The sequence below is a fragment of the Manis javanica genome, chromosome 2 (genome assembly GCF_040802235.1).
Source record: "Manis javanica isolate MJ-LG chromosome 2, MJ_LKY, whole genome shotgun sequence".
Lineage (NCBI taxonomy): Eukaryota > Metazoa > Chordata > Mammalia > Pholidota > Manidae > Manis > Manis javanica.
Genome location: NC_133157.1, coordinates 129,435,736 through 129,462,812, shown reverse-complemented (window position 1 = coordinate 129,462,812; position 27,077 = coordinate 129,435,736). Strand labels below are relative to the sequence as shown.

General features: G+C 41.4%; 1 protein-coding gene across 2 annotated transcripts in view; it reads right to left on the bottom strand.

Annotated features, from left to right (window-relative positions):
- IL15RA (interleukin 15 receptor subunit alpha) overlaps nt 1-27,077 on the bottom strand; it is a 47,922-nt gene that overhangs the window by 7,245 nt on the left and 13,600 nt on the right. Inside the window, exons 2-5 of one of the 2 annotated variants that reach the window (XM_037001488.2) lie at nt 7,708-7,902; nt 5,849-5,941; nt 3,447-3,641; nt 2,809-2,841 (exon numbers count right to left, since the gene is read on the bottom strand). The exons of the other annotated variant lie outside the window; for it this stretch is intronic. Of the exons in view, the coding sequence (XP_036857383.1) occupies nt 2,809-2,841; nt 3,447-3,641; nt 5,849-5,941; nt 7,708-7,902 (516 nt within the window). The remainder of the gene's footprint in view (nt 1-2,808; nt 2,842-3,446; nt 3,642-5,848; nt 5,942-7,707; nt 7,903-27,077) is intronic. 2 annotated transcript variants of the gene reach the window in all.

Genomic DNA, 27,077 nt, shown 5'->3' with positions numbered 1-27,077 from the left:
TACCCCAAAAAAAGCAAAATCGGTAACTTGAAAAGATATATGCACCCCTATGTTTATTGCTGCATTATTCACAATAGCCAAGATAAGGAAGCAGCCAAAGTGTCCATCAATAAATGAATGGATAAACAGATGGTACATATACACAATGGAATATTATTCAGCCATAAAAAAGACCATCTTGCCATTTGTGACAACATAGATGGACCTAGAAAGTATTATGCTAAGTCAGAGAAAGATGAAATATGATACGATTTCACTTATTTGTAGAATGTGAAAAACTAAATGAACAAAAAAGTAGACTCAATTGCAGAAAACCAACAATTAGTTACCATGGGAAGGGCGGACTCATGAAATTGGTAAAGGAAATGAAGAGTTATAAACCTCAAATTATAATTTAGTCACAGGAATGGAAGTTCAGCATAGGGAATATAGCTCATAATACTGTAATATCTTTGGTGACTGATGGTAACTACATTTATGGGGAGCATTTAGTAATATATATCTAATTGATAAATCACTTAAGTTCACCTGCAACCAATATAATGTATTGAACCTTAAAAACATTTTTAATGTTAATCTTTTATAAATAGAAAATTAATTAAATAAAATGTAGTATACCTATACAATGAAATGTTATTCGGCTTTTAAAAGTAATGAAATGAATCTGTATTTATTAACATGGGAAGGTGTCTATAGTAGTATGTTAAGTGAAGAAACCTGGCTGAGATAAAAACGAACCAAAACTAAAAAAAAAAAAAAAAAAAAAAAAGAACCAAAACTAATCTCCAGTCAGCCATGTGTATGTCTATATGCACACAAGTCTCAGAATAATACCAAAGTATTAAGTAATGGTGGGATTGTAGATAATCTTTTTAATCTTCTCTCTTTTTAACTTTTTTCCTGATATTTTATCAATGATACATAATAAGAAACAATAAAGTTATAAAAACAAAACTAACTACCTGCATCTTGGCAAATAAAAATAAGCATAGGAAAGTTCCAAAAGAAATAACAGAAAATCTGGGGAAATGAGTGAAAGATGTTTTAAGTTTTATGACTTCAGATTAATCATCACTATGACTAAAAAGTATTTACTTTAGAGGAGATGTTGTAGCCTGTGGTAAACTGTTTCTTCACACTGACTAATCAGCTTGGCATAGATTTTCCTTTCATGGGGAGATTTATGGGAAAAGGCAAGTTGATGTAAACTATAGTTCTACTTTCACAATTCTTCCTCATGTTTCTTTTTAATGAAGAGTAAAAACCCCAGACTCCAACTCAAGTGAGAAGGGGGCTCCCCAAGCCAGTGATGCAGCAAAATAATTTGAATGCAGTGACTTCAGTGCAGCCCCTTGGCCTCTCCCTCAGTTATATCCAGGCAGAAAAGAAATTGAAAGCACATTCGTTAAAGCAATGGATGAGCTATCACCTGCAAGTCCCCCACCCTTTTTTGTTTCCTAGGGGCTGGATGAATTAGAGGACAAGGAAGAGAAAGACATTTGGTGAGATAGAAGATGAGAGGGGAGGGGAGGAGAGGGGAGGGGAGGGGAGGGGAGGAGAAGAGAATAAGTGGATCATTGCACAGAAGGCCAGGAGCACCCACCTCTACTTGACCCACAGTGCCTGTTGGGTTCTAGGGCGGAGAAGGTGGCTGAGACCACTAGTCAATGGATAAGATGTCTTCTATAAATATACAGGGAATGCCCCTGCTCAGCAGTACCAGCAAGCTGGGCCAGCCAGGGCCTTGTGTTTCTAATGTTACCATGACCAGAGTGCCGTGTGCCTGCTTCTGACGAAGGCAGATTTAAAAATGATCAATTCTTTGTTCCCGGGCACTGGTTTCTTTCTTTTACTGTTCTAAGCACACAGGAAGGGTCATGTTTATAGTAGGCACTCAATCAATTAATTGGATTAAAACCTCAGCATTCCATAAGGTGAAGTACAATTAAAATGCCATTTGCTTTTTAATGAGAAATCTGCATTCTATTACAGCTTAGGACCATACCTGGCCCACAGTAAGGACTCACTTAATATTGAATGGATAGGTGAATGATAAGATACAGAGGCAGCTCCTGTCAAAAGCTGAGTATAGACTGAAGCAAATTATTTCAAGTATGAAAGAGAGTGGTGTAATACAGTCGGAAAAATGAGCTCTTCACTCCTAGTATACTAGTATGGATTTGGCAGTGTAAACACTTGTAGATAACGTTTAGAGCCTTTCATTTGATAATCAGGAGTCTTCAAGAAGAGCCTAGTCAAGGATAAGACCAGATACTGGATTAATTGAATAAAGTTATTGATTAAAAGAACTGCCAAGTGAGCCCATAGATATTTAAGACAATTAAATGATGGATCACACTTCCTAAACAAAAATGTTGAAGCCCTGCAGTCTCTGTGAACAGTGCAGGGCTAACACCCTGTGGAACACAGATGCAACTCGTGGCATAGCAGCAGCATTTTAATGACAATAGCACTCACTGTGGTGTAGTAAGTCCTGGACAAAAGTCCAGCCCTACCTAGTAATTGAAGAGCTGGGCAAGGAGGTCCTTTCTGTGATGCATCAACTCTCTGGTTTTGCCATCAGTAGCCTGACAGTGAGCAACTACCAATATTAAGATAGTTATGTTAGAATTCCCTAAGTAGGGTGGTCATGAACTCATTATCTACACGGAGACAGTTTGAGACTGAAAGGGGTCGCTGTTAATGACCATGCTGGGACAGCAGGCATAAGTCAGAACTGTGTCATATCCTGGGACTTATGAGGGTCCCCTTAGCATAAACACCACTGGGACAAAGAAAAGTACTTACCAGTCACAGCTCTGGAATTGAATGCATATGTACCTGCCAAGAAGAGATTGCAGCTCAGTTATTGCTGTAGTCCTAAAGGCACCTGTTTCTCATTGAGCGGAGAAATTCTGGGCATTTCGGCTCCCATGTTAAAGCCTTGAGATATTCACTGGCAAAACCAAACTCCCTTTAGCAAAGAACCAGGTAATTCATTTCAATGCTGGGCCATGCTTAAGAATCAGATACGCACTTACAGAAGATGCAGAATACTGAGAGCTTCTCTAGATTGCAGAAAGCTTCCTCCATCCTCCCATATTGGGAGGAGACAGATAATCCGATTTATGGCAAAACCTCTGCCATGCAGGTTACTGTGGTGAGCCTTGTCACATCTGGGAGGAGGATTTTCTCTCCCAGTTGGACTGAGCCAAGGCAGAGCACAGAGAATAAGAAACAGAGCAAGGAGGCTGTGGCAGAGAGCAGAAGGCAGAAGGTGGCTGAGTTGCCTTGCCTTTGGATTGGATGGTATAATACTAGGCAGTTGCCTTGCTGGAGATCTCCAGCCACATCTCAGAAACAGCATGTGGAAGCTGACCTCCCCTAAAGTATGCAAAGCTGGTGTTAACCTGACCTCCCCTAATGTATGCAAAGCCAGTGCTAACCTGGCATCTCCTGCGAGGTGGAGGGAGTGTGTTCCAAGATCTTTGCTGTTGTCTGAGGTGGTACTTGGGAGGGCTCATTACTGACTACCTCCATGGTTCCTGCAGAAGGAGGTTTTGATGGCATCAGCCTGGAGCCTGGTACAATAGCTGGCTTTGTGGCCATTGTGGTGTCTGACTTGGAGGTAAAATCTGGCTCTGTAGGGAAGTGCAAGACATAGAGAACATAAATGTTTAGAATCGTGTCTTTGCTCAGCTCCAGGGGAATGGACTGGCTCCCTGCTCTAGTGAGCCCTGCTGGGGCGAGCCCTCCCCAAGGCGAGCCCCTCCCCCAATCACACTGCTCCATGGTTCTTTGGGAAGATCCCTTCAGTGGGCAACATTTATTCATCCATCTGGAATGTCCATGGGACCTTTGGAAAAACTAGAGGATTTATAGTTAGTCATTATGGTGTACATAAGTTAAAGACCCCAAACATTTGAGTAGATCCAGGCTTATTTACTAAAGAAGGCACTTAGGACACTGTGAAGACTCATCTCAAAAAAAAGAAGTGGAACTATATTTGCCAAAGACATCTGGGGTGTGGATTTTAATTTATTTCTTAAATGTTTGCACAAAACTTTTGAAATAGGGGGAAGCCTGAGATTCAGCATGCCTGAACTTTAGAGAACATATTTGAGGAATGTATCCTGGTTTTGCCCTAGCCTCAGCCAGGGTGGCCTGCCTGTGTTTAGGTCAGTATTGTCCCTGTTCTAACTGGCAAATGGCTGCCCTCAAACTGTAAGCTGTGGGGGTGTAACTTCACTATTCTCTCCATGAAAAATAGGTCCCCATTGTGATAAAGTACTTGGGTACTTGGGAGCTGCTGCCCTGGAGCAAAGGGGTAAGCAAAACAGCGCTGTGCTCCCAGCAGCTTTGGCGGCCGGGCCACTGTGTTTGGAGCTGCTTTCCCTCTCTTCCAGCCAGTTGCTGTGAGAAGTCCCTGTGCTCTCTAATCTTTGTCAGTACCTCCCACAAACCTCATACTTCCCAGGCTGCCAGCTCCAGGTGCTCTGCAGATAGAGCATCCATGAGCCCATGGCCACTTCACCCCACATCAGAGATATGCTCTCTCATCTGAGACTTCGACTGCACAGTTTCATCTGGCCACGTGTGTAGCACACGAAGGCAAGGCCAGGAGAGAGGCCATTTGATTATCTCAACCATTGGTGAATGAGGTGTGACTCAGATCAAAAGAGCTATGGAATTACCCCAAACTTAACTAGCCAGCACCTCAACATCTTCCTCAACAAACTGGGGAGAAACTTCTCTCTGGCCTCTCCACCCTCCCTTCAGCAGTGATTCTCAGCCTCAGCTACCTAAGAGTCATCTAGGGAGCTTCTAGAGCCCTAATTCCCAGACTGCTCCCCACACCAAGCAGCGTTCCAAGGTGATCTGTGTGCACCCAAGGTTAAGAACCAGCACTCCCGGGAAGGACCTGGGCAGTGCAGTCAGCAACAGGCCTGCAAGGAAGACCGTGTCTTTTGAGGGTCAGGAAAATCCACAAAAAATCATGAGCTAAGTGTAAAGTAAGGGTATGATAGGGTACAGGGCACACTGACCCTAGATATTTAGCATCTTAGATTTCAAATTTTCTTAACATCAGGACAGTGCTGTGGAAATTGGAATAGATTACCAAAGACTCAGTAGAATACAGAACACTGGCAGCTTTGTGCAGTGCCTCTGTCCTGCAGCAATTGGTTAGGATTGTTGGGAGAAGTTCTGCATGTCTTGCCCGCAGAGGCACTGACAGCCCTTTCTCGGGACTTTCTCTTCAAGGATGTGTACACAGCCCTGGAAGATGGAGATTGTGCCTCCCACTGGAGCTAAGGGCAGAGACACATTCAGCCACTTACAAAAGACTGGAGTGCCATGGTGCAGTCTGCTCCATGTCCAGGCCTCTGTTTAGGCCTACCCATGGGACCTGGGCATGAGGGACTTGATGCCAACATGCCAATGCCCCAGCTGCCTGCTGTGCTATGTAAGACAGTCTTTTGTCTCTGAGCCAGGAGGGTCATGTTTTCTGCAGGCACCTGTGAAACCAAGGTGGCTGACATGGAAGGCAGGCAAGACCTCGCACCGTCCAGAGTTCTTGAGGAGAATGTGTCTACACCTAAATTTGATCTGGCATTTCAAGTGTGGATTTTGGACCATTATTAATTATGCACAAATGAAACGTGGATATCAAGCAACTCTGATTTAAAAGAGAGAATTAAGCTAATACAAATTGCTATTCTTCAACAAAAAGTGCGTTGTTATTAAGTTTGTAGTAACACTCCAGCAATGGCCCACGAATCTGAGGGATTTGGGGGGCCCTGAGAACTAGCAGGAATGGGAGCCCTCACAGAGTTTCCCACATGCCTACCTTTTCCAGGAGGGGAAGGGCTCTCTGGCTCTGGGGTCACCCTTGCCGGCGCTACTGTGGAGGGTGGCCTTTGGTGAGTCAGGGAGGGGTCTCCTAGAGAGAGGATAACCACATGGCATTTATGATCCTGAGGGTGGAACCTGGCTTCAGAACTGGATATAAATAAAGAGTAAATGTTTGAATTTAAGTGGACGTATCTGACTTCCTAGGATAGATCATAAGAAATCCGTAACAGTGTTTCCCACTCTGCTGTTCCATGCAAATGCAAACAGACTGCAAACTACTTCTAACCTTTCAAAAAGACTGCACAGGTTAAGTGTCAAATGTCTTTAGTTTTTGGCTGTAATGATAGCAATGATATCAACTCAGTTTAAAGTGCTGGCTTTGCATGGGAAAATAAACAATGAGTAGATTCAGATTTTTTTGGCAGAGAAATAATCATTCCAAGCACAAAAAGTTGGGAAAAATGAGGAAGGGAGTTGTTAGTGGTAAAAGGTGGGGAGCCTTTGGGTTAGATGCAAACTAAAGATTCCTCCTGGCTTTCACTTCTGAAAGTATGAAGGTGTACTTTCCCTTCTCCCCACACCCCACTACCCTGTTCAGAACCCACACCTCTTCTCCATCCAGGATTCATTCACCCAAAGAAATCAGAACTTTCTCTACTAACCCCCCAGCCCCCAAAAGCCCTTATTTTTGCCCCTGAATCTTGGGTTCCATGGTTCCCTGGACTGGGCAGAGCTGGCATTGTCACCATAATGTTATTGTCATGCTCATTCTCACCCTGCTCATCACTTCAGTGATGCCTGATGCCATGGGGCCTGTTCACCAGCCAAGCAATTCCTGTGCAACAAATAAAAGGCTTCCTTGCCCTGCCTGTGTTGTCTCTGTGGACGGTCCCACAGGGAGAGAGAAGGGCCCAGGGTGATCTGAATACTACATGTTCAATGGGCAGGTCTGGTTCCTCAAGGAATCCTACAGCAGAATGAGTTTACTGTAGAACAATCCCTTTTGTCCGCTTCCCCAAGAGAGAAGTTGAGAATTTTCACAAATTTATGTGAGAAAGTATCTAGTTTACAGTTGGACATGTACCAAATATGCAAGAAATGTTTCTAAAATCAGAATTCTCTTGGAAGACCTTGGATTAATCTTTATTTTTCTGAAGTAAGGGGCTTAAAAGGACACTGTTGGCCTTCACTCCAAGATTGGCTACTTCTGGCATGGTTATACAGTTATGGGTGGTTAACAAAAATTTGATTCTGGCAACCTTCCCTCACACTTGCTCTGGGGCACTGGCTGGACACCAGACATGGGTGACCAAGCTAACAGAATGTCTGCTCCATGGGTCTCCCTGTTCTGGGTGGGACTGATGGAGAAGAACAGCAATTTCCCTGCAGGCTGTCTTCTAGGGGATAAATCAGGAAAGCACTCTGGGAAGCAGCATGCTGTGAGCACATCCCCTCGTCTAGCCAAATTCTTGCTACCATAATCTTAAAGCATTGATGGCAGTAATTGTTAATATCTAACAGGGTTCACATAATCCTCTTACAAACCACAGTGTTGACATCAGGTCCATTCCGTAGATGAGGAATTTAGGGTTTCAAAATATTAAGGCTCTTGCTCAAGGTCTCACAGATGGTAAGTCGTAAAGCCAATTGAACCCAGAATTGTGTGACCCCCCAAGTCCCATGTATTTCTACCTCCCTAAGGTGTTTAGAGGCTCACTGATTTATTTAGCCTCTGACCTCAACACAAATCTCTTGGGCCCTAAGATGGGCCCATTCAGCTTCCCACACTGCAGTTCTGCTCTCTGAATTGGCTTTGCAAAGGGGCTGGAGAGACAGAGCAGGATGGCTACTTACTTATGCACTTGAGATTGGGAATTGTCCAGTGGGCAACGTTCGTGGTCTCGTTAAATACACACTCGATCAGGCTGGACGTCCCGGCTTTACGCTTGAAACCTGAGTTACAAATGTACCGCTCCCTGGAGCTCAGGTTGTAACTCTTAATCCGGATGTTTGCGTGTTCTACAGACGTGGGAGTAGGGCACATGATGCCTGCAGAAGTGCAGATAAGGGGGAGATGCACAAGTTTCAGCTTGTTCAGGGGCATTTTCCAGGAAATGCTTGAGTCGTAGTCAATAACTCTAAAGCCAGGGTCTGACTTATTCTAAGGGACCTGTTAGGATACACTCCAGATGCCATGCACAGGGACAATGTTCAGTAATGGTTCCTGTTGTCCAGAAAACTTCTGACCCTCAGTAGAGCTGGAACCTGGGGAGTCATCTGCTTCCCTCACACTTCCCATTGGTCTCAAACATCAGTATGTTGCAGAACTATCCATCTCTCTCCCCCCATTCTGTACCCACCCCTAGACCAAGCCTCTGAGCTCTCTTGCCTGAACATCAGCAATAGCCTCCAAATTGGTCTTCCTGCAAGCCTTTAGCCCATTACCACAGATAGCCACAGTCATCTTTAAAAATGCACCTTTGATGACTTCACTCTTTCCTGGCTACCTGCTGCTCTCAGCGTAAAAATAAAAGCCCATAAGAAGTCTTCAAGACTTGGCCAGACCTGGCCCTGCCTGCCTCTCTAGATACTCTTCCTGCTGGCCATGCTGGCCTTTGCTTGCCCCCACACCCATGCCATTCACCATGCCTACCCCCTGCCCCACTTTGGCTGGCCATCACCTGCCCTTCTTCCTAGATTACTACAACATCACTTCCTCTGGAAGCCTTCACCCTCCAGCCAGCAGGTCCCATAGTTGTGTATTTCTCTCCCCACATGGGCACTTTCATGGTTGTATCAAGATACTGACATGATGGAAGGACAGTACATCTCACCATCTGCACTATGAGTGATAGGGGTAGGGGCCAGGTCTGTGTGCCCAGCACCATATTCCCCAAGCCGGTACAAAACCTGGCAAGAGTACGTGCTCAAGAAATGCTTGTTCAAGGAGTGATAGGTGAAATTTTCCTTAACAATAGGCTAAGTCAGATCTTTTTACCTAAGTGAGTTCCATATATTTCATTTCTACATGTGTAACCATCTTGTCTGGTTAATCTCACTTTTTTGGAAGAAGCCAGAGGATTGCCCCAGATGGCTGTATACTTTTGTGATAGCTGCAATTGGACTCAGATTCTAAAACTTCAGCTAAAATCCTTGGCAATGGGGTTCTAGCTCTGTTCTGTCGAAATGACAAGTGTTGCAAGTTTGTACCTAAGTGTATTGGCCATTTTAGGGACGCCATATTTATCAATGACTTTTTGTTGTTAATTGTTTATTGCCTCTTGATAACTCTGCATCCTTGGAAAAGCATATATATAGACATGTAACATAAATGTTAAAGACAAGTTGACTTTAATGAGTCACAGGAATACTTCAGACTTCTTTTACACATTATGTAACAACAAAACTAGCAAAAAAAGAAAAATCAATTATTTTTTTCCACTAAGCAAAATGAATGAAATTGGTGTGTACTTAATGTTGTGGATCCCAGGAAAGAATCTATTTATAAGGTCTTGATAATAGTTAAAATAATGTCCTCCTTGGCACCAGTTTTGTAGGTTGGGGCTCCATGAAAAAAACGCAGAAAGGGTCCTTAGTTCTTAAAAGGTGAGGACCCAGCCAGTATATTGCTCTCCTGCTTTTCCTCCAAACCAGTATTCTTGATCTAGATGAGGTCCCGTTCAATTCCAGGGTCCGTTACAGCTAAAGTTAAAAAGCAAGATTTTCTTCAGCCACTTGAAACAACTGTATGATTTTTATACCCATTTTCATATAATTTAGTACATTATGAGGGTTTCTTGTGTGCAGAGAAGAGCAAGAACTGGCTTCTGAGGCAGAGCCCTGCCTGGGGCAGTGGAGGCAGCTGAGAGTGGGCAGCATCATAGGGAAAGTCCCAGGGAGGGAAATTCCTCTGCTGCATTTTCCATTGCCCTGTAGCTTGCAAGGACGTGTTGAGAAAGTATTGCCCTCCCACCATTAGTTAAGTGTATGTATGTGCTGAGTGGTTCATTGGCTGAGGTGCTGGCAATGGGCAGCCACCAAGGTTACTGAGTCAGCTGTAAAGCAGAGAAGTCTGTGGGCTGCTTACAGCTGCCTGTGGGGCTGACTTTTTAGTTCCAGGCCAGGAAACCTGAATAAGTCTCTGCTGAGCATCTGGGACACCAGCAGATGAGATTTGGATTTGAAAGAAATGAAGTAATCTTTCTGCCATGGAGGGTAGACTGTGGGAGAGCCTGAATATGGTGGCAGTCAGAATCACAGACCAGAATAGGAGGGTCCCCTAATAGTGTCTGTGCCAGGGGTCAGCAAGCTATAGCCCATGGGCCAAATCCAGCCTGCCATCTACTTTCATCAAGGTTTTACTGGAAAACAGCCTTACTTGGTTCATTTACACACTGCTGATAGCTGCTTTCACACTACAGTGGCAGTGTTGAGTTGCGGCAACAGAGACCAGATGGCCCACAGAGTCTAAATTATTTACGCATTGGCCCTTTTCCAGAAAACGTGTGCAACCCCTGCTTTATGCAGCCTTTATACAAACCATCTCCTTGTTACTAAGACCAGTTGCCCGTGAGTCAGCTCAGAATTGGTGCAGTCCTCAGTAAGTGAGGGTGACAAAGGTAATACAGCCCATATAAAAATAAACACATTTTCACATGGCAAAACCCAGTGTAAGTCAAAAGGTAAATAACAAAATGGGGGAAAAAATTGCATCTCTTATCACATAGGGCTAATTTCTCTCATATGCTAAGTGCCCCTGAAAATCAATAAAAAAGACCACCAATCCCATGAAAATCAGGAAAAATACATAAATAGGCATTTAACAGGAAAGAAAATACAAATGGTTTTCAAATATATAAAAAGATACTCAGCCTTATTCATAATGAAGGAAATAAACTACATAGGATGGCACTTTCAGTGTCCAAACTGGAAAAGAGTCCAAAGTTGATTAATATGCAATTGCTTTCATATTGCTCATACAGACCCTAGTGAGGGCATATTTGCAATCTAAACACACATGCTTTTCCACTGGGCAATTCTGCTTTTAGGAATTATCCTACAGATACACCTGCATACCTGTGAAACATTACAACCCTTATGCACATACCCTTTAACCCAGCAATTTTCCTTCTAAGAATGTACCTTAGAGACAGATATACTGGTGTATTTATGAAGTGAGGATGTACAAAGTTATTGATTGCAGTAGTGAGTACCTGTAAATTATCTTGTATGTTTCCAGCTGGAAACTCAATAAATTACAGTACAGCTGCTCAGTGAAGAAGTACCACCCAGCCCTTTTCAACAGACAACAAAAGCTCTTAATTCTTTTTTTTTTTTTCTTATTCAAGAAACCTCCTTATTCACCCAGGTAGGAAGATCTCCAAGTTACACTGTTAGGTTAGGAAGAAAAGGAACAGAACACTGTGTGTTATGTGTTATGGTGAAAGAAAGAAGAAACAATGCCTATACATAATTTTTTGTCTGTACATAAAGTCGCTGAGAGGATATACAAGAAAGTCTTAATGCTGTAGGTGAGGCCGCTGAGAGAAATGATGGGAGAGACTTCTCACTGAATTTCTTTTTTTTTCTTTTCTTTTTTAAATTTCTTTTCAAACTTCCTAAATGTTTAGCGGTGCCAAAATTTTACCTGTTACAAATTTTTACTGTTAAATATGCTTTGAAAGACTTTGGAATGCTCTGTTTCATCAGCTCTATGTATCTGGGTGTTCATTATTCCTTTTCATATACATATATGCTAGGGTGAAAATATATTCAACAGCCAGTACCTCTCAGATGTTAACCAATCAAAATTGGTGCTGGTATTAGCCAGGACCAGGTGGAGTGACCACTGGCCACAGATGAAAGGCCACACTGATGAGGACTGGCAGAATATTGGGTATTCTTGTTTGTTTTAAATAGATGGAATACTTCATAACGGAAATTGGGGGTGAAAGATTTTAAAGTACCTATCACAGGGACTTAGAAAGCTGGGTTGAGCCTAGGGCAAGAGAGGGATAAATCATGCCAAGTGTGGGTGTTCAGTGCATTTACAGTAATAGTTCTTCCACTAAATGAATGTGAGAAATGCTGGGGATCTTAGAATTAGGAATTTTTGCCTTTCTCTGAGCAAGTCGTGGCTTGGGGTAAAACCAAAGCTGAGAAGGCTTGCAAGGCCATCTGGAAGGATTCTGGACATCCTTTTGGGGGCCAACCCACATGTCACTCACAGCAGATGTGGATGGGACAAAAGTGCATGTGGAGTGAAAACTAAGATGTGTCTTATCAAAAGAATGTTAACTAAAGAAGGTAAGAGCCAGAGCTGGAATGATTAGTTTTCTTTAACCTGTACTGTGTTAAAAATTACCCCCCTCCTAATTAGTTGAAATATTTGAGCAAGATTTAGATTTTCTTTGGTATGAAACTTATTGGCTAAAACCAACATACTGAAACAGGGCAGCAAGAACGGTGAGCGGGTACTGGAGGCCGGCGCCAGAGGACAAAAGAAAAGCGAGCAGCCATCTTTTTGTTGTTGTTGTTGTTGTTGTTTTGTTGTGGTGAGTGCTTTTTGGAAGTCTTAAAGGGACAGGGGCCCCAATACTAGGGAAACAGGGCAGCAAGACCAGCGAGTGGGTATCGGAGACCGGTGCTGGAGAACAAAAGAAACGCAAGCGGCCACGTTTTTTTCTTTCTTTCTTTCTTTTTTTTTGTTGTTGTTTTGTTGTGGCGAGTGCTTTCTGGAAGTCTTAAAGGGACAGAGACCCCAATACTAGGGAAACAGGGCAGCAAGTCCGGTGAGCGAGTGCCTGAGGCTGGCGCCGGAGAATAAAGAAAAACGAGCGGCTTTTTTTTTTTCTTTTTTTTTTCTTTTGTGGTTGTTGTTTTGTTTTGGCAGGTGCTTTTTGGAAGTTTTAAAGGGGCAGGGCAGGACACTTAGTCCAGAGGTAGGGAATCCAGGGATCTCTGGGCATTCTAATCCCCTGGACTGCAGGGAGCACAGAGGCCCCTTACTGAGAGAAATAGCCTCCCGGCCGCTCCCCATCCAATGCAACTCCACCACTTTGGAGCAGCAGCCCAAGCCAGGCCACGCCCACAGCAACAGCGGAGATAAACTCCATAGCAGCCGGGCAGGAAGCAGAGGCCCTGTCTGTGTGCAGCTACTTAGCACAAGCCACTAGAGATCGCTATTCTCCCAGGAGAGGAAGGCCACAAACCAACAAGAAGGGAAATTCTTCCAGCCGTCACTAGTCCCAGCTCTGCAAACTATTCCTATCACCATGAAAAGACAAAATTACAGGCAAACCAAGATCACAGAGACACCAGAGAAGGAGACACACCTAACCAGTCTTCCTCACAAAGAATTCAAAATAAAAATCATAAACATGCTGACAGAGATGCAGAGAAATACGCAAGAGAAATGGGATGAAGTCCGGAGGGAGATCACAGATGCCAGAAAGGAGATCACAGAAATGAAACAAACTCTGGAAGGATTTATAAGCAGAATGGATAAGATGCAAGAGGCCATTGATGGAATTGAAACCAGAGAACAGGAACGCATAGAAGCTGACATAGAGAGAGATAAAAGGATCTCCAGGAATGAAACAATATTAAGAAAACTGTGTGACCAATCCAAAAGGAACAATATCTGCATTATAGGGGTACCAGAAGAAGAAGAGAGAGAAACAGGGATAGAAAGTGTCTTTGGAGAAATAATTGCTGAAAACTTCCCCAAACTGGGGGAGGAAATAATCGAACAGACCACGGAAATACACAGAACCCCCAACAGAAAGGATCCAAGGAGGACAAAACCAAGACACATAATAATTAAAATGGCAAAGATCAAGGACAAGGAAAGAGTTTTAAAGGCAGCTAGAGAGAAAAAGGTCACCTATAAAGGAAAACCCATTAGGAGAACATCAGACTTCTTGATGGAAACCCTACAGGCCAGAAGAGAATGGCATGATATATTTAATGCAATGAAACAGAAGGGCCTTGAACCAAGGATACTGTATCCAGCATGACTATCATTTAAATATGATGGCGGAATTAAACAATTCCCAGACAAGCAAAAGCTGAGGGAATTTGCTTCCCACAAACCACCTCTACAGGGCATCTTACAGGGACTGCTCTAGATGGGAGCACCCCTAGAAAGAGCACAGAACAAAACACCCAAAATATGAAGAATGGAGGAGGAGGAATAAGAAGGGAGAGAAGAAAAGAATCTCCAGACAGTGTATATAACAGCTCAATAAGTGAGCTAAGTTAGGTGGTAAGATACTAAAGAGGCTAACCTTGAACCTTTGGTAACCACGAATTTAAAGCCTGCAATGGCAATAAGTACATATCTTTCACTAATCACCCTAAATGTAAATGGACTGAATGCACCAATCAAAAGACACGGAGTAATAGAATGGATAAAAAAGCAAGATCCATCTATATGCTGCTTACAAGAAACTCACCTCAAACCCAAAGACATGCAAAGACTACAAGTCAAGGGATGGAAAAAGATATTTCATGCAAACAACAGAGAGAAAAAAGCAGGTGTTGCAGTACTAGTATCAGACAAAATAGACTTCAAAACAAAGAGAGTAACAAGAGATAAAGAAGGACATTACATAATGATAAAGGGCTCAGTCCAACAGAAGATATAACCATTCTAAATATATATGCACCCAATACAGGAGCACCAGCATATGTGAAACAAATACTAACAGAACTAAAGGAGGAAATAGAATGCAATGCATTCGTTTTAGGAAACTTCAACACACCACTCACTCCAAAGGATAGATCCACCGGACAGAAAATAAGTAAGGACATGGAGACACTGAACAACACACTAGAACAGATGGACCTAATAGACATCTATAGAACTCTACATCCAAAAGCAACAGGATACACATTCTTCTCAAGTGCACATGGAACATTCTCCAGAAGAGACCACATTCTAGCCCACAAAAAGAGACTCAGTAAATTCCAAAAGATTGAAATCCTACCAACCAACTTTTCAGACCACAAAGGTATAAAACTAGAAATAAACTGTACAAAGAAAACAAAAAGGCTCACAAACACATGGAGGCTTAACAACATGCTCCTAAATAATCAATGGATCAACGACCAAATTAAAATGGAGATCCAGCAATTTATGGAAACAAATGACAACAACAACACAAAGCCCCAACTTCGGTGGGATGCAGTGAAAGCAGTCTTAAGAGGAAAGTATATAGCAATCCAGGCATACTTAAAGAAGGAAGAACAATCCCAAATGAATAGTCTAATGTCACAATTATCAAAATTGGCAAAAGAAGAACAAATGAGGCCTAAGGTCAGCAGAAGGAGGGTCATAATAAAGATCAGAGAAGAAATAAACAAAATAGAGAAGAATAAAACAATAGCAAAAATCAATGAAACCAAGAGCTGGTTCTTTGAGAAGATAAACAAAATAGATAAGCCTCTAGCCAAACTTATTAAGAGAAAAAGAGAATCAACACAAATCAACAGAATCAGAAATGAGAATGGAAAAATCATGACAGACTCCACAGAAATACAAAGAATTATTAAAGACTACTATGAAAACCTATATGGCAACAAGCTGGAAAACTTAGAAGAAATGGACAACTTCCTAGAAAAATACAACCTTCCAAGACAGACCGAGGAAGAAACACAAAAGTTAAACAAACCAATTATGAGCAAAGAAATTGAAACGGTAATCCAAAAACTACCCAAGAACAAAGCACCCAGGCAGGACGGATTTACCTCGGAATTTTATCAGACACACAGAGAAGACATAATACCCATTCTCCTTAAAGTTTTCCAAAAAATAGAAGAGGAAGGAATACTCCCAAACTCATTCTATAATGCCAACATCACCCTAATACCAAAACCAGGCAAAGACCCCACCAAAAAGAAAATTACAGACCAATATCCCTGATGAAGTAGATGCAAAAATACTTAATAAAATATTAGCAAACCGAATTCAAAAGTATATCAAGAGGATCATACACCATGACCAAGTGGGATTCATCCCAGGGATGCAAGGATGGTACAACATTCGAAAATCCATCAACATCATCCACCACTTCAACAACAAAAAAAAGACAAAAACCACATGATCATCTCCATAGATGCTGAAAAAGCAATGGACAAAATTCAACATCCATTCATGATAAAAACTCTCAGCAAAATGGGAATAGAGGGCAAATACCTCAACATAATAAAGGCCATATATGATAAACCCACAGCCAACATTATACTGAACAGCGAGAAGCTGAAAGCTTTTCCTCTGAGATCAGGAACTAGACAGGGATGCCCACTCTCCCCACTGCTATTTAACATAGTACTGGAGGTCCTAGCCACGGCAATCAGACAAAACAAAGAAATATAAGGAATCCAGACTGGTAAAGAAGAAGTTAAACTCTCACTATTTGCAGATAACATGATATTGTACATAAAAAACCCTAAAGACACCACCCCAAAACTACTAGAACTGATATCAGAATACAGCAAAGTTGCAGGATACAAAATTAACACACAGAAATCTGTAGCTTTCCTATACACTAACAAAGAACCAATAGAAACAAATCAGGAAAACAATTCCATTCACAATTGCATCAGAAAGAATAAAATACCTAGGAATAAATCTAACCAAAGAAGTGAATGACCTATACTCTGAAAACTACAAGTCACTCTTAAGAGAAATTAAAGGGGACACTAACAAATGGAAACTCATCCCATGCTCATGGCTAGGAAGAATCAATATCGTCAAAATGGCCATCCTGCCCAAAGCAATATACAGATTTGATGCAATCCTTATCAAATTACCAGCAACATTCTTCAATGAACTGGAACAAATAATTCAAAAATTCATATGGAAACACCAAAGACCCCGAATAGCCAAAGCAATCCTGAGAAAGAAGAATAAAGTAGGGGGGATCTCACTCCCCAACTTCAAGCTCTACTACAAAGCCATAGTAATCAAGACAATTTGGTACTGGCACAAGAACAGAGCCACAGACCAGTGGAACAGACTAGAGACTCCAGACGTTAACCCAAACATATACGGTCAATTAATATTTGATAAAGGAGCCATGGACATACAATGGCGAAATGACAGTCTCTTCAACAGATGGTGCTGGCAAAACTGGACAGCTACATGTAGGAGAATGAAACTGGACCATTGTCTAACCCCATATACAAAAGTAAATTCAAAATGGATCAAAGACCTGAATGTAAGTCATGAAACCATTAAACTCATGGAAAAAAACATAGGTAAAAACCTTTTAGACATAAACATGAGTGACTTCTTCTTGAACATATCTCCCTGGGCAAGGAAAACAACAGCAAAAATGAACAAGTGGGACTATATTAAGCTGAAAAGCTTCTGTACAGCAAAAGACACCATCAATAGAACAAAAAGGAGCCCTACAGTATGGGAGAATATATTTGTAAATGACAGATCCGATAAAGGCTTGACATCCAAAATATATAAAGAGCTCACATGCCTCAACAAACAAAAATCAAATAATCCAATTAAAAAATGGGCAGAGGAACTGAACAGACAGTTCTCCAAAAAAGAAATACAGATGGCCAACAGACACATGAAAAGATGCTCCACATCGCTAATTATCAGAGAAATGCAAATTAAAACTACAATGAGGTATCACCTCACACCAGTAAGGATTGCTGCCATCTAACAAACAAACAACAACAAATGTTGGCGAGGCTGTGGAGAAAGGGGAACCCTCCTATACTGCTGGTGGGAGTGTAAGTTAGTTCAGTCATTGTGGAAAGCAGTATGGAGGTTCATCAAAATGCTCAAAACAGACTTACCATTTGACCCAGGAATTCCACTCCTAGGAATTTACCCTAGAATGCAGCAATCAAGTTTGAGAAAGACAGATGCACCCCTATGTTTATCACAGCACTATTTACAATAGCCAAGAATTGGAAGCAACCTAAATGTCCATGAGTAGATGAATGGATAAAGAAGATGTGGTACATATACACAATGGAATACTACTCAGGCATAAGAAGAGGGCAAATCCTACCATTTGCAGCAACATGGATAGACCTGGAGCGTATTATGCTCAGTGAAATAAGCCAAGTGGAGAAAGAGAAATACCAAATGATTTCACTCATCTGTGGAGTATAAGAACAAAGGAAAAACTGAAGGAACTGAAGGAACAAAGGAAAAACAGCAGCGGAATCACAGAACCCAAGAATGGACTAACAGGTACCAAAGGGAAAGGGACTGGGGAGGATGGGTGGGTAGCGCGGGATAAGGGGAGGGGAAGAAAAAGGGGGGTATTAAGATTAGCATGCATAATGCGGGGGTGGGAGAAAGGGGAGGGCTGTACAACACAGAGAAGACAAGTAGTGATTCTACAACATTTTGCTATGCTGATGGACAGTGACTGTAAAGGGGTTTATAGGGGGGACCTGGTATAGGGGAGAGCCTAGTAAACATAATATTCTTCATGCAAGTGTAGATTAAAGATAACAAAAAAAAGAGAAGGGGGATTAGTCCCTGATAGGATTAAACTAACTGTAAATCAACGATTAATGCATGCTTTAAATATCCTTAATTTTGATCACTTAAAGGGTGTCAGATGATCAGCTTTGGATGTATACTTTTCTGATAATATTCCTTTCCCTTAAAAAAAAAAAGCAGTTCCTGTGTGGTGACCTCCAACGAGTTCTACACAAGGGTATAATGGTCATATCAAAGTGTGGGCAAAGGGTCTGTTCGTGTTTATATAGAAGACAAAGCCTAATTGGGCTACCCAGAAAATGAACTAAGATACGATATGAAGAAGAACTTCCAACATCAGCACTCTCTGGAAGAGACATACCAGAAGATGATCATCAAAAAACCTCAACAAAGATCCAGGTGATGCTGCAGTTGTAGCTGCATTCATCCCACCGGTTTCTGGACTTGCCATTTGGAATGAAGAAGGAGATATCTAAGCTGGCCGGTGCATACAGTAAAACAACAAATTTGACTGGATCTATACTGTTGGAACTCAACAAGAATTAGGAGAAGTGCAAGTTGTAGTGCTCCAAAATCTTACAACTACAGACTATCTACTGTTAAAAAGAACATATGGGATGTGAACAGTTCCCAGGAATGGGTTGTTTTAATTTGTCTGATTTCTCTCAGACTGTTCAAGTACAGTTGGACAATATCCATCATATCATAGACAAATTTTCACAAATGCCTAGGGTGCCTAACTGGTTTTCTTGGCTTCACTGGAGATGGCTGGTAATTATAGATCTGCTTTGGTTATGTAACTGTATTTCTATTATGTTAATGTGTGTGCCCAATTTAGTTAGTAGTTTAAAACCTATCCATGCTTAAGTTACTCTACAAGAAGATATGTCAAAGAAATAATCAATCTTCCCATGTTTTCTTCCATCTGCTACCTCTATAGCTTTTCTTCTTCCTTCCTTATTACAAACCTTAAATAGAATTTGTGCCTCATATCGAATTCACCGAGTATCATAACTCCTCCAAGTGGTAAAGATATCTCAAAACAAATGCTGGGCATAGAAGCCACAGGGCATAAATCTGCAAAGAAGTAAAAAGCTAACCTTTTCAAACAATATGGCTTCTCTCTCACTTACCAACTTTACATTTCCCTGTATGGCCCCGGAAGATGACTGGTTAGCCAGAGACGGGTAAGATTCCTCAAGGGAGGAACAACCTAAGACAGGCACAGTCGCAGGGGGGCCATCAGGTGAGAAATTGGGGATCAACAGAGGTGAGGCTTAGAACCTCACTCCCCCCGTTTTGAGAGAAATCTTCTGCATCCGTGGATGTTTTATTGCCCTTGTCTAGCTTGGATTAACACTTAGTCTACAGGCACACACCTGATCATCTACATTTGCCCTCTTACAACACTAAACTATGTTTTCTACCTTTATCTTGCATCTACCTACCACTTCAGCATTTTATTAAAAAAAAGAATAATAATTATAATAAAGGGAGAAATGTGGGATTCACATATAAATCAAGTATAAAAATCAAACAAATATTCATATTTGACCTGATTGTTTATAGTTCATAATGAGTGATCAAAACCGAAAGTTTTTGTGATGACTGCCCTTGTACTGTTCACCATGTAAGAACTTATTCACTATGTAAGAATTTGTTCACCATGTAAGAACTTGTTCGTTATGCTTCAGAAGATTGGAGACTGATGAGAATTAGGCTGGGGGGGTGGTTAATGATTGCACATTGAGCATTGAGTCCCCTATACAGAATTTTATTGTTGTTAATGACCATTTGATAAATAAATATGAGAGATGCCCTCTCAAAAAAAAAAAAAAAACACCAACATACTGGGGCTTGCTGAATCATGTACATTCATCTCATTTCTGTGTCTCCTTTCTGTAAAGAGCTGTTCAGTAGATCTGCAGAAGCCCCATCACCAGTCAAATGCTGTCAGCATAGCACCTAGTGAAGTCATCCATTCTGAGTGTAGCAATGTGCCAGGATTAGGTAGTTCTAGTCTGAATGTCTAATGATTTAGCCTTCTAATAGTACTGTGAATGGCCTAACTCTCAAATGGATGAGGTGATCTTGGTCACTGACCCACATTAGACTTGGCGCCAGGCCTGGACAGGCACACACTCTGGAAAATGTGAATCTTCTGCATCTTCTATAGCTCTGTACATTGTGGTGAGGATTCTGTATTCTGGAAAATGTCTTTGATCTTTAGTTACCTGGGTCTTCTGGGGGTGCTGATTTCCTTCTGTTTTCCTTCAAACAAGCTAATCTTGTTTGATTTACCCAAATAGTATCTGTGCCTGCTTTCCAGTGGTCTGAAACTTCTTTTTGCTGAGCAAGATCTCGGTCAGCTCTGACTAGATGTGGACCTCCAATGGCAGCTTTCTCCTTCCTTCTTGTCTCCTTCCCTCCTTCCCTATGGGTTGGCCTGCCTCTGCCTATAAACCCTAGCTTTCTGGATGAGAGCTGGATCCTGCCCAGGTCTTGCCCATCTTTTCCTCCCGAGAGCAGTCCCTGGATTTCCATACTCCCCAGCTGCTGGGTTAGGTTCACCAGAACACTTACTCACCACCCAAACCCCAAATGCCACAATACACTGGCCAGGTGGGCCTCTCTAGAGATCAGGATTGGAGGGAGCCATCTCTGAATTCAGAATATGGTCAGAACAACCTACTGGAAAGTGCCTGGCAGCCTGCAGACAGGCCAGGCCACCAGTGGGTCATCCATTAGCCTCTCCCCTCCTGCTTCAGGAAATCCCCCCTTCAGGCTCTGTTGAATCATACATGAGCCCACCTGAGCTGTGACAGCCTAAGGGGCAGTTCCTCCAGGCTTTGCCTTGGTCTTCCTAGTCTACAGAGAGAAAAAAAGATTATTTGATTTTTGTTCTTAATCCAACCACTAACTCTTAAAATTCCATTGGCATCTAATACTAGATTTTGTACAATGTCACATACACCTTTGTTGTCCTCTGTCACTTCATGCAGGTAGTCTCAATGTTCACTTTTCAATTATGTGGCATCTGTAGTGGATGTGAACATTTTCATTTCCTTTTCACTGTGATCATAAGATAATCGTTATTTAATTTAGCAGTTTTTAAAAAATAATTACTTTCATGCTAATTGCTATGGACAAAGTGAACAGAAGAGAGAAATCCACCTCCTTCTCCATCCCATCTGCTCTTTGGGTTGTACTTTATCTGAACCCCTTTCAAAACATTTTTATTTGCTGGGTAGTCCTCAAGCTCAGTTTTAATTCCAAAAGATGTTCTTAATCTATTGATCTTCTCTCTACTACTCTCTTTCACTGTTTGCTGTTTCTGTGGGGTTTTTTTTCAGGCTTGGGATTTTTGTCAGCAAATGGCTCTACATCTTCTAAGTCTTGAAATAGCTTTCATTTTTAACAAGAGTTTTCAACTTTTAGTGTTTGTGGCACAATCTGAAATAAATTTGTGATCTATCACTAGAGGGTATTTTAAAAAGCAAGGCAAAATGTCAGCAAGCGTTATAAGGAGTCACTGCTATAGCAGAAGGGAATCAGTGCAACCACGTGACTCATTGGTCATCCTTCAGAGCTGACTGCTATGTGGGTGGGACAGGTTATTGCGCATGTAAGTACCTACATTTATCACTTGCATAGGAACTCAAAGTTCTTGTAGGTTTCCATAAATAGGCAGTCTTCGTTGGTGGTGGCTTGACTTACACCCTTTACCCTAGATTCACAGCAGGCAGTACCCCAGCCAGTTTGGCATCCTTTCTGTCAAATATATTCAGTGAGAGTGACAGTGAATTATACATACCAAAGAGGAAAGGATCTACAGGAAATGTGCTATGTACATAGTTGAGAACCACTGTTTTAAAAGGAAAAGCAAAGTGGCTTGCTCATAGTTCTATAGATTTTCATCCAAAGCCCCATATCTGCTGTTAAATCTGAAGGCAAAGTCTAAAGACCCTGTCATTGCCCTTTTTCTTTTAGATAATTTGTAGGAACCAGTCATCATCAATGAGAAACCCAGTGAAGTTTTCTCACTGTTGGGGAAGCAGTTACAACTCTGGAAAGGGGGAGGAGATGACTAGAGAACCCTACAGTGTTCAGAGTCAGGGCTAGAGGTATTAGTACAGAATCATCGTGCATGTGTGTGCACATCTGTACATGTGAATGTGTGGGACAGATGACAGAATTTGAATATGTACTGAGTATTAGATAATACTGCATCAAGGTTAAGTTTTCTGATTTTGATCATTGTTTTATGCTTCTGTGTGAGTGTTATTTTTTAGGAAGGCATGTAAGAGAAGGTGTTCTTAGCAACTAAATAGTGAAATACTTAGGCATAAAGGGACATAGTATCTCCAACTTACTTTCAAATGCTTTAGAAGAAAATGCAAGTCTAATAAATTCTTATAAATGGGTGATAATAAACCAAATGGGGCAAATAAACAGTTGGTGAATCTGGGTAAATGGTATTTCAGGTCTTTGTACTGTTCTTGCAGCTTCACTGTGCCTTTGAGGTTCTATCCGATAAATATGTTTAAAACATAAGCTAAGTAAACCACATACAAACCACTTGACACATGGAACTTGGGGCCCTTAGAGGATTCCTCCTGAAGGGGGTGCGAAGGGCCCCACCCAGCTCAGGCCAAGATTACTGTTGGTCAGGAAATTTTCTTTATTTCCCTAATGGTGGTTTTGGAGTGCCAACTTTCTCTCTTTTGTTGTCCCCTAGTCATAAGTTTTAGAGTTCCTTCTTCCATTTCCAGGGTCCCTTCTTCCTACATTTGGTTTTGATGGTAGCTTTGGTGTGCTGTGCACGTTCATCACGACCACCTAGGGGCCCCGGCTCCACTGCATCAGCTTTGCTTCTTACTGCCTTCATCTTTAGTGTGGACCCTCTGTGTCGTGGGTCTTCAGCTGGGGGCATGCGTCTGAACCACCAAAGGGCTGGGCCCTTCTCCTAGAGCTTCTGAGTCTGCAGGTCGGGGCAGAGCCAGAGAGCCTGCGTTTCTAACAAGTTTCAGGTGAAGCTGCTGGGGCAGGCACCATGCTTTACTGCATTTCCAGATGCAGAGAGTCTCTTGGTATCATAGCAAGTTACTTTCTAACATGCGTTTAAAAATTCCTCTTTAAGTTATTAGTAACTTCTGTGCATTCGTACTTTTCTCAGGTCACAGTGCTGACTCAGTCGAGGGTCTCTTTTACAGGTTCCTCCTAATGTGCTCTTCTGAATATCTATTCTAATACTTTTTAATTGGATCTAGCCCCCCTACTTCTGTCTCATTTAATGTGCCACCTCTCTGTCTCTTTCTCTCAATGTATGTGTTTACATGTTCAGCTTGGTAGTACCATGGGTTTAGCTCCAAGCTACCAAAATCTTAAACCTGTATCTGTGGTACTTTGCTGTATGTTAACACAGCTGAGGAAATACTTAGAGACAGAGAGGTCGGATGGAGTGGGCAGGAATGACCATAAAAAGTTCAACTCTAAGAACACAGACCAGAGTGGAGAGTCCCATAAAAATGCCAGACTCTGCTCCAAGATAAAATGTTCCTTCCTTCTGAGGAAGTCTGGATTGATCTTGGAACTTTGGATCTCTCAATAATACATTACATCATTGGTGACTGGACAGTCTCCATCCAGCCACAGGTCAGTGACTCCAGAGAACATGAGAGACATGAGGTCCACAGGGGGAAAGGCTAGACAAAGATTGGGTTTCATTGCTAGGAGTGCATTTAACTAGTTTTTCCTATATCTACCCCTTTCCTTCCTCATGCCAAGCTGACAGTGTTGTTTTCTTGGGCCTGGAGGAACTTGTGAGATCTCAGAGTCGAGCTTGCAGCCTCAGGGATGAATGGCCCCTGCCGTGGGTCATCCTCAAACCTCCTAAGGGAGAGAGTCTGAGAATATCCGCCTCACCTCAGATCTCCCACACACAGTTACTTGCAAGTCTAGTCCATTCCTTTGAGGTTGCAAAGGTACCTTGTCTTTTTGTGATTAGTTTATTGCACTTAGCATGATGGCCTTAGGATAATACATATTATAGCATACTGCAAAATCTCCTTCCTTTTTAATGCTGAATAATATCCCACTGTATGGATACACCACATTGTGATTATCTTTCCTCTGTTGATGGACACTTGGATTGCTAACACATTTTAGCTATTGCAAAAAATGATGCTGTGGACATGGATGTACAAATATCTCTTTGAGACCCTACTTTGAGATCTTTTGGATATATACCCAAAATAAAAATTGGTAGATCATATGGTAGTTCTATGTTAATTTTCTGAGGAACTGCCATTCAAAATGGCTGTACCATTTTACATTCCCAACAACAGTGCACAAGGACTCCAATTCTCTACTTCCTCTGGTTTTTGTTTTTGTTTTTGATAGTAGTCATCCTGATGAATATGAGGTGTATCTCAGTGAAGCTTTAATTTATACTCCTCTAATCATTAGTGATGTTAAATTTTTTTCATGTGCTTATTAGCCATTTTAATATCTTCTTAGGACAAATATATAGTCATGTTCATTGTCCATTTTTGAATCCGGTTGCTTGATATTGTGTTGACTTTTAGGAGTTCTTTATATATTCTAGATATTAATTCCTTATCAGATACATGATTTGCAAGCATGTTCTCCCATTCTCTGGACTAATTTTTACTCTCTTGAGAGCCTTTTGATGAACACAGTGTTTTAATTTTCATGAAGTCCAGTTTGTCTTTCTTTTGATACCTCTGCCTTTGATGTCATATCCAAGAAATCATTGCCAATCCAAGTCATGAAACCTTTGTTCTGTTTTCTTCTAAGAGTTTTATTTTTTAGGTCTTATGTTTAGATCTTTGATCCATTTTGAGTTAATTTTTGTATATAGGGTTAGATAAGGTTACAGCTTCATTCTTTTGATGTGAATATCCAGTTTTCCTAGCACCATTTGTTGAAAAGACTATCCTTTCCCTATTGAATGGTCTTTGCATCTTTGTCAAAAATCATTCAGCCACATATGGGATGGTTTATTTCTGGGTTCTCTATTCTATTCCATTGGTTTATGTGCCAGTCTTTATGTCAGTTCCACAGTTTTGATTACTGTAGATTTGTAGTAAGTTTTGAAATCAGGAGATGAGAATTCTCCAGTTTTTTTTTTCTTTTTCAAGATTATTTTGGCTATTTTGGGTCCCTTGAGATTCTTTTTTTCTTTTAATTTATTTTTTTTATTAAGGCATTATTGCTATACACTCTTATGGAGGTTTCACATGAAAAAAAAATATGGTTACTACACTCACCCCTGTTATCGTATCCCCCCATGCCCCATTGCAGTCATTGCCCATCAGTGTAGTAAGATGCCACAAAGTCACTATTTGCCTTCTCTGTGCTACACTGTCTTCCCCCTAATCCCCCCCACACCATGTGTGCCAATCATAATACCCCTCAATTACCTTCTCCCTCCCTCACCACCCACCATCCCCAACCCCTCCCCTTTGGTAACTGCCAGTCCCTTCTTGGAGTCTGTGAATCTGTTGCTGTTTTGTTCCTTCAGTTTTGCTTTGTTGTTATACTCCACAAATGGGGAAAATCATTTGGTACTTGTCTTTCTCCACCTGGCTTATTTCACTGAGCATAATTTCCTCCAGCTCCATCCATGTTGTTGCAAATTGTAGAATTTGTTTCTTTCTTATGGCTGAATAGTATTCCATTGTGTATACATACCATGTCTTCTTTATCCATTCATCTACTGATGTACACTTAGGTTGGTTCCATTTCTTGGCTATTGTAAATAGTGCTGCAATAGACATAGGGGTGCATATGTCTTTTTGAATCTGAGAAATTATATTCTTTGGGTAAATTCCTAGAAGTGGAATTCCTGGGTCAAATGGTATTTCTATTTTTAGTTTTTTGAGGAACCTCCGTGTTGCTTTCCACAGTGGTTGAATTAGCTTACATTCCCACCAGCAGTGTAGGAGGGTTCCCCTTTTTTCACATCTTTGCCAGCATTTGTTGATCTTAGTCTTTTTGATACTGGCCATCCTAACTGGTGTGAGGTGGTATCTCATTGTGGTTTTTATTTGCATTTCCCTGATAATTAGCAATGTGGAACATCTTTTAATGTGCCTGTTGGCAATCCAAATTTCTTCTTTGGAGAAGTGTCTGTTCAGATACTCCATTTTTTAATCAGGTTATTTGCTTTTTGGGTGTGGAGGCATGTGAGTTCTTTATAGATTTTAGATGTTAACCCCTTGTTGGATATGTCATTTACAAATATATTTTCCCATACTGTAGGATGGCTTTTGTTCTGTTGATCATGTCCTTTGCTGTACAGAAGCTTTAAAATTTGATGTAGTCCCATGTGTTCATTTTTGCTTTTGTTTCCCTTGCTCAAGGAGAAGCATTCAGAAAAAAGTTGCTCATGTTTATATTCAGGAGATTTTTGCCTATGTTATCTTCTAAGAGTTTTATGATTTCATGACTTACATTCAGGTCTTTGATCCATTTTGAGTTCACTTTTGTGTATTGGGATAGACAATAATCCAGTTTCATTATCTTGCATGTAGCTCTCCAGTTTTGCCAACACCGGTTGTTGAAGAGGCTGTCATTTCCCCATTGTATGTCCATGGCTCCTTTATCATATATTAATTGACCATATATACTTGGGTTTATATCAGGGCTCTCTTCTCTCCTCCATTGGTCTATGGGTCTATTCTTGTGCCAGTACCAAATTGTCTTGATTACTGTA